The 11,583-nt window shown below is 39.7% G+C and overlaps 1 protein-coding gene across 1 annotated transcript; it reads left to right on the plus strand.

Annotated features, from left to right (window-relative positions):
• The first annotated feature begins 150 nt into the window (after positions 1 to 150).
• On the plus strand, positions 151 to 10,654 carry LOC113231475 (U5 small nuclear ribonucleoprotein 40 kDa protein). Its single transcript, XM_026465804.1, has 6 exons — positions 151 to 177; positions 500 to 626; positions 1,308 to 1,511; positions 4,727 to 4,969; positions 7,439 to 7,617; positions 10,230 to 10,654. The coding sequence occupies exons 1-6, from the start codon at positions 151 to 153 to the stop codon at positions 10,407 to 10,409; spliced, it is 960 nt and encodes a 319-aa protein (XP_026321589.1). The 3' UTR covers positions 10,410 to 10,654.
• Positions 10,655 to 11,583: the final 929 nt, after the last annotated feature.

The following is an 11,583-nucleotide window of genomic DNA, read 5'->3' on the forward strand; positions in this document are numbered from 1 at the left end:
TTTATAAACTTATTTCGCAGGGTGCTCACTCAATCCACACGCACACACTTAATTTTACCATCCGCTAACTAAAACTCAGCTAAGCGACAAAATAATTTTTTGAGATATCATAAAAAACATAACTCAGTTTTAGTATATTGAAATGGTTTAATGGTATTTCAGCTATGCATTGTTATGGTAAGTTCCGATAATTCGAAAACTTTAACTAATTTTAACTGTTTTAAAAGAGAATTTTGTGCTCCATCTTTTTTAATTAGTGGACGGCAGGATTATCAGGTAATTAACTAAATTCATGTCATATTTTAACAAGTTATAAAATTTATTTTCCACACTTTTTTGTAATCAATGAAGTATCTATTTGTTACATTCGATTATCTGGCAATAAAAATTAATGTTATTTTGTACTATTTCGCTATTATCTCAGAAAGAGATTTATTATTTTATTGTGTTCTTACTTGTATATCATACTTTATTATGTGACAATCATATTATGTTTTAGGTACCACGGACATCTAACCTGTATGCTCCTATTATGCTACTAGAAGGACACCAAGGAGAAATATTTACTGCAAAATTTCATCCTGAAGGCAAACACTTGGCTTCGGCAGGCTTTGACAGACAAATTTGTAAGTAGAAGAAAATTGTGATAGTGCTTATGTATAGACACACATTTGGCTACTTGATCCTAAGAGTGAATGGTATCTGTTTGTGTAACAAATAGCCTTAAATTGTAATTCAGATGCTGCCAATGTATTCCATTCCTTTGATGCATGCATTAGGTAGGAGGAAGCAAAGTACTTGATGTGAATAAGAGGTATATGAAAGACTTTTTTATACTTATTATTATTATGTATGTGGGGGTCTAGCCATATTTGGCAGTAATCACAGTATTATTATTTATAGGGTGGCTTATTCAGTGCTAAAGCCACCATTCATCACTGCAACCAGCAATTATCTATTATGATAACCAATAGTCGTAAAAAGGTGTTCAAAATCTATACATGTATAGATATAGCTATAAGGAGTGACACACAGTTGTTAAAACTGCCAAATATTAATTAATAACTTATTTCGAACTCCTTATTTCTGGAAATGGTTTTCTGCATCGTAGGACAAAACGACATTGGACATGTGTATTCAATCCACTTTTCACATGACCTTCAATTATGACTATTCACCAGGTCCTATCTGTAGTTTGGTGCCGTAGTCATTGTTCTGATAACTACAGTTCTGTTGAAGTTTTAATAAAAGTGACAATTTGGTTTATTTGTATGCTATAAGTATAGTTCACTTCCCTAATTTTTCAGTTCTATGGAATGTATACGGCCAATGCGAGAATGTGATGCTTATGAACGGCCACACTGGTGCAGTAATGGAGCTGTGCTTCTCCCCGGATGGGTCTCACCTGTACAGCTGTGCTACAGATAACACTGTTGCTGTGTGGGATGTACCTACAGGTACCAGAGTAAAGAAATTGAAGGGACATGCCAATTTTGTCAATTCAGTATCTGGTTTGTACATTTTTAAATTTATATTTATAAGTTTAGCAGGTTTATAATATTCGTCTAGTAGTTCTGTACTTAATTGCTTTGTGCCAGTGTCGGCTGGGGGGTCGGTTGGGCTCTCGGTTGGGGGGCCGTTTGGGGGTGAGTGATCCACACCTAACCAAACCCACCCACACACCCGCTCACCCACCCCCTAATCCACCCCTATCCCACGCCCTAACCACCCCCTAACCCACCACTTACCCAAGCTCTAATCCACCCTTAAACCAACCCTAACTCACCTCCTAACCCACCCCCTAATCCACCTCCTAACCCATCCCTAACTCACCCCTAACCCCCAATCCAATCCCTAACTCACCCCATAAACCCTAATTCACTCCTAACCCCCCCAATCAGACCCTAACTCACCGCCTAACCCACCCCCTAACTCACCCTAACCACCACAAACCAAACCCTAACTCACCCCTAACCCCCAACCCACCCCCTAACCCAACAATTAACTGATTGTTAATTGCGGTTCTCGCAACCAACAATTGATCAATCGTTAATTGCTGTTTCGCAATTGACAATTAATTAATTGTTAATTGCGGTTCTCGCAACTAACAATTGATCAATCGTTAATTGCTGTTTCGAAATTGACAATTAATTAATTGTCAATCTCTAATTGCCAGGACAATTAAATTTTGCCCAACACTGCTTTGTGCCCAGTTGTTGTAGAGAATACTTTAACGGACCGACTGTGTGCGGGCATAACCATGTAAGGGTTTCATAGTCGTTAAGTACTATGGTTTTAAACCATAGATATAGAAAAAAAGGGGAGATATGTAATGACGCTATGTAAGATCGGGTGCCGATGTCGCCACTTTTTAGCTTGTGTGCAATTCAAACTTTACGCTCTATTATACCATAATTTAAAGATTTTGATTGGGTAGGGCTTAAAACGTGACAATTTTAAAATGTAACAAAATTAAACTTACAGGCACTTGAATAAGAGTTATATTACAATATTTCAGTATTTTTTTCATCCTGGTTCAGCCATTCACCAATAGGTGGCGTTTTAGTAAAAATAGTACTGTATATATATATGTATGTAATAGCTAACTATTACACGTTAGATGGCGCTGAAACTCATTTTTCGTTACACTAAGAACTCACGGAGCGGTTTTCACCCGCGTCTGCCGCGGGACCGCGGCATCTGTAGAATGTAACAGTTAAATATGTAAAATTAGTAGCACATTTCACGGCGCGTTTTACGCCTGTAGTGGTGACTGTTGTTCAAGGTTGCCGCGGCAAGGCACTAGTAGAACCGCGCAAGACGCGAAGACCTGCGCGCTTGGCGACAGTCGTCGCCCGCACACTTTGGCGGTCGGTTTAAGCGCAATGTGGCGCAGGCGCACGCAGGGTGAGTTCTCTATAAACCGCGCGACTTGCAATTAACTCCCACTAACTTCGCGGTCCGTTCCGCAATCGCAACGGTTTCGTGCCCGCAACCGCGGCAGCTACGTGCCCGCACAAACTTGCAGGGTCGTGAGTATAGCAATAAAACCGCTGTCTAGCAGCACCGACGGGAACGGATGGAAACCGCTCCGTGAATTGTTAACCTTATTAACCTTAAACTGACGCTAGTCAACGAGTCATGTGGTCCTACCTAATCGAAAGTTGGAAACCATGTGGCTGTTTTTAATATTAAAAAAAATATTCCATTTTTCATACTATATCTACACTGGTACTGGTGTATTATTAAATTAATATATTAATATAAATTATTATTATTTTCTTGATGCCGCCACTAGGCTTGGACCAGTGTCAGTTTTATAAGAATAATATAAAAAATATGGCGATCGTCGTCAGTGTCAATTTTCCATTATACGTTACCACGGGTTGGTGAAGCTGTCACTGTCAAGAGTAAACTCGAACCATCAACGAATTTAATAAATATTTTTTTTTTTATGAAGGATTTATGTAATTTTCTATAATTGTTTTTGTAATTTATTTTGCATGCACAAGTAAAATAAAGCCGATTTTATTTTATTTATTTTTTAAATGCATTTGCTATGGAAATTGAAACAAAGTCAGAAATAGTAGTAAGAAAACCAATCTTTCGATTTTCCTGCAGCTTCAATCCAACCTTCTTTTATTTTGACCTCATTGAAAAAACTTAAAAATTAAAAATACTCTACGTTTAATCTACGAGTATAATGGAATTTAAATATCTTAAATATCTAAAACATATACATTTTTCTTCAAGCAACAGCAACATCCAAATTAACATGAAATTGAAACGGTTGTCCGAAGTATGACTTGTGTTACTCCAAATAAAATGTTTAGTAATAATAATAATAATGAAATAAAATAAATCAATTTAACGTGAATGCTTTTCGCTTCGATATTTTAGGGACTTTAATTACAAAAATTATAGTAAGAAATTCAAACATTTCAGTAAAAATGTATTGTCGATAAACATCATTCTTGGTAAATGAACATCACTATATTTGAATCTAGAAATTTCTATGGAGACAAAAAGAAAACATTGAATAATAATAGAAATAGTAACTAAAAATGCAAATAGCCGGTGGAATGTTATCTCACTGGTTTTCACTCCAATTTTTACAAGGTGTATCGCTACAACTTAGCATTTTCACGTTTTACGAGAGACCTTGTATGTACAACGATCGCCATGTCACTGTGGCGATCGTTTGCAGGCGTGTCACCTCGATATGATCATTTTGAGCATATCGAGGCGATACGAACCACGCCCCCATACCATATCTCCCCTTTATCTATGGTTTAAACATATTCTGCACCTCATCTTTCAGTTACATCTAAATGAAATTGGTATCAAATTCTTATTTTCTACATTTGAAAAGTACTTTCGAAAAACTTGTTTCAATGGAATGTGTAAAGAAGTTATTTATGTGTATTTTTCGTTGTACTGGCCCCAACAAAAAAAAAACAGTTTTTGTAATATTTCTATCATTCTGTTTTTAAGGAGTCCATCCTTAAAAACAGATTAAATGATTAAATTATAACAATTCCTATAAAAATATAAATGACTAGGTTGCATTCAGATTTTTATTATTGTTCAAACAACATTTCCATCAAACTCTATTAGTCAAGACAGTAACGGTATGTCTCACGACACATGGAAGTACGTGATAGTGAACATCAGTTTATAAAAAATTTTTCCTTCTTGTCTTGAGATATCAAATATTATATTCCAGGTGCACGAAGAGGTCCAGAGCTTCTAGTCTCAGCATCTGATGACAACACAATAAAACTATGGGATGCTCGTAAAAGAAATCCTATAGCCTCATTTGACAGCTCGTACCCCGTGACCTCAGTCTTGTTCAACGACACTGCAGAGAAGATCATATCAGGAGGCATCGACAATATCATTAAAGTCTGGGATATACGGAACAACCAAATTGCTTATAAAATCAAAGGACATACAGATACGATTACAGGTAAAGTCATAGATTGGTAAAATGATCTTAAAATTAAGCAATTTTTATAGTGGAAGACCCTGGTAGATATCACGAGCTACACTCCTAATAAAGGAGCAATGACCCGAATTTTGGCAGCTACTTCTTAACCCTTAACTAGTCGCGCTAAAAAAAGTTACACAATTGGTCGCGAGGAGTGCAACACCCCAAATTATACTCGTGAAATAAAATACAAAATACACAAAAAATCAGACAATATTTGAACGTACTTATTTCCTAGCATATAAATGTATTTCTGACTGATAAAACATATTATTAATAATAAAAAAACAACCACTTTCGTAAAAGCTTATTTTCTTCATCTCAATTTTGGCAGACTAGATTCTAGGACATATATGGCATTGTTTATATGAAGGCGACCAGACTGCTCTAGATGCCGATTCAGGATCTTCAATTTTAAGCCTCTTGTGTCGTTTTTTGTAGCGGTCGGTGGTGTGCAAATACCTTCGTTTTCAGTTTAGCTTTGTTCTCATGCACAGTTATGGTCACTTCACAATGACTTCATGATGTTGTTCTCCTTCAAAAGCCCTATCTACGGGCTCATTCAGAGTGCAGGCGCGGGCGCGGCGGCGGGTGCGGGCGCGTGGATCATGGCGTCTTCCCTTTCACAGTGCCGAAGCGGCTACGAGCGGGTAGATCCACACGTCGAAATAGCAAACAGACGCTAGACCAAGCACTGTGAAACGTACGGGCGGACCGAGCCAATAGTGTCGTTACATCAGGGTATTTCTATTATCGAGATAAATAACTATGAGTTTCACGCCGGGCAATATTTTTAAATATTAAAATAAAATAATAAATATAAAATAATTATTTAAAATTTCCTAAGTTTAAAAAGTACATTAAAAATATTTTGATCGAAAAATCATATTACAAAATTGAAGACATAGTGTTAGATAAAGATGTATGGAAAGACGACACGGCTCCAGAATCCACACAAATTTGATTCAAAATGTATTCCATAGCATTTAAGTTTATTTGAAAAGAGCAATCCCTAGAGTTTCTTTCTCGTTCTACTCAGGGAGGTCAGCGTAGTGAACGAGCAGTTACTTAAATGTGACGTTTTCAAGTGTAAATTTATTTTACCTATGGAATAAATTATCTTTGACTTTGACTTTATTCAGATATAACGAGTAATTCTTAATATATAGTGTCAGATGAAGATTGAGAGGTTCTATTCTATTGGTAATTCTATTCTTACACATCCTCAATTCTAATGGGGATTCTTCCCTTTACAAGCCGCCATAACCACCCCTTACAGCTTGCCTGTACCACCATAACGTTTCTTAGCCCCCAGTCATTCCCTCAGGGTTCAGTTCTGTTCTCGTTCTACACTCACCTCCGATTGCTCCACTGGAACAGCCGGAGCTTCTTTCTATAAGTTCTATTCTAATACGTACTAACTTTTCCTCTCTCATCCCACATCTCTTAATAATATTGATTGGACTTACACGATTCTTATGTTCGATGTCGCTTCTCTGAGTTCATCACTTTTCTCACCTTGAATAAACTCCCGCTCTCCCGCCAGACACGTGCGTGCTAAAAATTCCGGCTTCTCCTGTCACCGTCATTTTTTTAAACTCGCCATTACATGACATGGCTGCGAACATCGATATCATTAATTCTGTTCAGAAACTTACCCGATTGCATCGAAACTCGCGTTTGTCGCGACAAATAGGTCTACCCGCGCCCGCTCCCGCCTGGAGGCCGGCGCCGGCGCGCGTGGCCGCTTTGAACGCAACGAGCGTCTACGTACATTTTACGCGCACCCGCGCATGCCGCCACTCTGAATAAGGCCAATAGCTTCTACTTCTTTGTCTTTCAATTGCTGCATAATCAAAGAAAAGCACAACATTACAATACAATGTTTAAAATGCCAATACATTCGTTCTATAAATGTACTACAACATACTTTTCTCCACCATTATTTAAATACATAATAATAAAAAAATATATTTACTTACGGAATTTTGTCTACACAAACGGTCGTATGGGGTGTCACGCACCCCAAACACGCTCTCCAAGCGCAATTATACACAAACGAACCCATATTACGAATGAATTGTGAAGTACAGTCGCGTTTACGAAGCTAACCAGATGACAGGCGCTGTAAGTTCAAGTTTTGAAAACTTAGGAGTCTAGAAACCTGCAGTAGAGTGTGAAACATCCCGCGACCAATTATTAAGGGTTAAGAATAGCCATCCCAAGGGGACACGTTTCAGCCTCCTGGGCACGAAGTGATTCTTAATGTGAAAAGTTCGTATATTTTCTACCTCATCACTGTATGGGGGAATTATATAAAAGAGATCATAGAAATAAAAGAGTATCAGTGCCACAAATGCATTGGATATTTGTTTTTTTGACATCATCAAGCGAATTAAACTCGGTACTCAAGTTAGGGTAATCAGAAATCCCTCGGTGGTGTTCCAGGCATGGCTCTCTCGTACGACGGCTCGTACCTGCTGTCGAACGCGATGGACAGCACGTTGCGCATTTGGGACGTACGTCCTTTCGCGCCCTCTGAGCGCTGCGTCAAACTCATGTCGGGCCATCAGCACAACTTCGAGAAGAACCTGCTGAGGTGCGCCTGGTCGCCGGACGGGTCGAAGGTACACAGAATATAATATTTTTATTTATAGATTCAGGCGTTCCTAAGCGGAAATGAAGGTTAAATCGTGCAAAATAGCTGCATTTAAGAACCTCAGTTACCCTTTTTTTTTACGTGGGGAAATGCTCATGGATATCTCACTGCTGCGGGGGCAATAGATAGATTATGTTGGACTCCTATCGACAAAAACCCCACGGTGTTCCGTCCCTGCACCTTTTGCCGGGACTACGGGAACGCTTTCGCACTCTTCCCCTGTCCCGACGGCGCTGACTCTCGACCGAGGGTCCCTTCCCGTTGGGGTGGAGCTGGAGAAACACCACCCCATTCATCACTTACAGGGGCACGCAGGAACACCGCGCGCGCCACCTCGGGGCCTATACATTACGGGCAGCGTCCACCACCAAAACCCCTGTTATGGGGGTTAAAGGATATGACATGATAGAGCCTTCTCCGACGCCCGCCTCTTCTGTGGCGGATTGGAAGAAGGGTGGTGGCCTGCCTCTCCCGCTCCGCAGCTTCCTTCTGTGACATTACACGTTCGCAGAAGGATACCTCCGTCCACGACCTGTCACTTTCCAGCATTGATTTGATCGATGCGGGGAGTGACAGGTCGTACCCCACTGCGGCAACCAGTTCACGGCGCTCATTGGTCAAGGCTGGGCACACCTGCAGCGTGTGCTGTGCCGTGTCTTCGCAGCAGCCACAATGGTGACGTTCGGTTGTCGTTTCCCTCCTGGCTATACGACACAGGTACTTTTCGAAGCATCCCTGCCCGGAAAGCACCTGCACCTGCCGGAAAGCCAAGGATCCATGCACCCTCCAGTTTTCAAAAACCGGACGGATAGCCTCCACAGTCCTGCTCCCGGTTCTGGGTTGGGTCAGTCGCTCCCTCCACTTTCTAAGCCAATTCTCAGCGACTGATGCGCATGGAACTTCCACACCAGTACTTCCTGCAGCGTGGGATCCTCGCCACGGAGACGGAGGCCAATGCGCCATTGATACATGGCAGCGTAGACCTCCGCCTCCAGATCTCAAGGAGGAGACTCCGCTAACAAGCACGCCGCCTCATAGGATATGGTGCGATATCCTCTGATAACCCCGACCGAGAATCCTCTTGTGTTATAGTATTGTGTTTTCCCTTAAATTCAGCAGATATTTTCACATTTTAAATTATTTATTTACGTTTTTACTAGAAATGAACATGTAATGAATTTAGTTTATTTTACTGCCAAAAATCGTGCATCAATAATGAATTGACAATGAAAACCTTGTCAAGTTTCATCGTAATGTTCAGATATTGTTGTCTCTGACAACACTTCAGAAATAACAATACATAGGTAATTCTTTCGGCACGATCAATTCTTTTGGTGCGGTGTGTGGATCACCTTTAACAATATTATGCATGTAATTGTTATTAGTGTTATTGCTCACTAGATAGCAGTGTTGGGCGTTAATCAATTAAATTTCAATCAGAAATTCAATCATACTAAAAAATCAATTCAATTGAAATCAATTGCAATTAAAATCAATTGCAACGTCGCAATTCATTTTAATTGCAATTAATTTTTAAAATTGTTCTAGGAAACAATTGAAACTAACAATTAAAACCGAAACTACCGAATAAAAGAGTCATTACTCATTTCTAAATTCAAGTTAGCGTGCACGATTTTTAGTGAGTGAGTGGGTGCGTGGGGGGTAGGTTAGGTGGTGGGTTAGGGGGTGTGTTAAGGGGTGGATGGGTCACTCACCCACCCACTCACCCATGCACTCACCTACGCACTCACCCACTCTCTCGCCCACTCACCCACTCACTCACCCACCCACCCACTCGCTCACCCACTCACGCATATCGTTATTGCTCCGCATCGCGTATTTTATAGCGATGCCGAATCAAGCCGAGCGATTACCGAGTGGATACCAACACGAAATCGTATATTTTCCAAACTATTATACCGATATTGCTTCGTGTCCGATATTCACTGAGTGGATATCAACGCGAAACTATTTTTTGTGCGTCTTCGAAACTGTACACTGTATGAAGGGAGGGAAGTTAATTTTTTGATGGAAATTTGTATTCTGGCATAACGCGTTCCCATCCAATGGTGGACGATGCAATTTAATCAATCGGCTACGTATAGGTATCACGGCCCACGCGGGCTATATCCAATAATATAATCGTTTCGAAATCTGCTTCCGAATATCAATAACGGCAATATATCAACGCAGCGCGCACGCAAGCTGTATCCATGAATATACATATAGTGTCAGAAAATATATAGTTTCAAAATCCGATTTCGAATATCGATATATAGTTTCGATACGATATTCAGAAAAATCTATATTACCCATCCCTAGATAGTAGTGTTTCCTCGATAATAGATTAATATATCGATAATAGATCATAGATTCTGCCAACGCCAAAACGACAGAAACGTAGATAAATAAGCAACAAAACAGCTGCACAGGCCCGAAATTTATTATTAGTTATTTTAGTATCTAATATAATTTTTTGAAGTCCAGTTAGCTCGTACGTTACTTAAGTAACTACGTTATTTTTTCGAAATCTATATTATGCCAGTGTTTAAAAAACTGCTCACTTAAATATTTTTCCAGGTGGCAGCAGGTTCATCGGACCGCTTCCTGTACATCTGGGACACCACGTCACGGCGCGTGCTGTACAAGCTGCCGGGCCACAACGGCTCCGTCAACGACGTGGACTTTCACCGCAACGAGCCCATCGTGCTCTCCGCCTCCAGCGACAAGCAGCTGTACTTGGGCGAAATCGAGCACTAGCTGCTGGTACGAAGTGAAGACAAAAACAAACCTCACTATCCGACGATACTGAACACCTCATGTGCTGAAACTAGTTTTTCCGCTAAGTGCCTTCCTTCCACTTGGGTGGAATTGAGAGATATGTGGCAAAACCCAGAGCAGCAGTAGAACTCCTTGTAAAGAGTTCGTCCAGGGTAATAAACCTTACCTATTTCTGCCGCCAAGCAGTAATGTCAGCATTACTATTCCGGTTTTGAAGGGTAAGGGTGCTGGTGAAATTACAGGCACATGGGACTTGTCAACTTGTCTCAGGGTGACTGGCGCAATGGCAGTGCCCCTCAAATCTTCGCGATTTAAAGCTTTGAGTGACACTACAACTGTTATAGGTGTGAAGCTTACCAACAGGCGCACGACTTGTTCGTCCCGTCATTATGTTATAAAAAAAATAATAAAGCTTTTGTGGACCTTTATAAAGACCGTGAGGAGTGTATAGGTATACTAAGGTTTTACAATTAAATAAAATGCTAAGGAATGTCAACAATCTTTATTTACTAGTTAACATTAACCGTTATTGTATCACAGAATGTTATTTTAGAAGTTCCGTTTGTAGCTTGAAATAAATAAACATGGTGTTAAATATACAAGCTATTTAGCCACGAGTCAATAGCCAATGACGCCCCGTCAACTTGCATTTATCTTACTGCAACTTAACTTTCCTAATTTTTTTGGATAATTTTATTGTCAATTTAGTTTGAGTAACATCGACAACAATAAATGGCAACACATATGATGGAGGGAGCATTCGAATGTTCGGATAGAAGCGCGGTATAAAAAAAGATAGAAAATATTTCTGATTATAGTTTGTGCATGTTACCAATTTATGGTTTAATTAAAAAGTGTTATAAATCAAAAAAAAATTAAGGAAAGGAGCTGCCTTATCTACGGAATAAACGTCCCTACCGAAAACAAAAATGTCCACCACAAATGGCGGATTTAGTGTTGTACCATAATCATAGGTAAGTCAATATCGACATGCAAATGTATGGCTTGAATGTTGAAACTGTTGTTACTATGTTTTATGTTTGCAAAGTGGTGTAGTTTACTGTAATCAAAGAATGATTAATACTACGCTATTATTACTAGGCAAGTAATGAGCAATTTTAATCAAAATTAAATATAAAGTTATTTACCAATA

The sequence above is a fragment of the Hyposmocoma kahamanoa genome, unplaced genomic scaffold, assembly GCF_003589595.1.
Source record: "Hyposmocoma kahamanoa isolate Upper Pololo Valley unplaced genomic scaffold, ASM358959v1 65, whole genome shotgun sequence".
Classification (NCBI taxonomy): Eukaryota; Metazoa; Arthropoda; class Insecta; order Lepidoptera; family Cosmopterigidae; genus Hyposmocoma; species Hyposmocoma kahamanoa.

Coding starts and splice junctions, on each gene's coding strand:
- LOC113231475 (XM_026465804.1), top strand. CDS start 151: ATGGTATTTCAGCTATGCATTGTTATG. Junction 178..499: donor TTCAGCTATGCATTGTTATG/GTAAGTTCCGAT, acceptor ATTATGTTTTAG/GTACCACGGACATCTAACCT. Junction 627..1,307: donor AGGCTTTGACAGACAAATTT/GTAAGTAGAAGA, acceptor CTAATTTTTCAG/TTCTATGGAATGTATACGGC.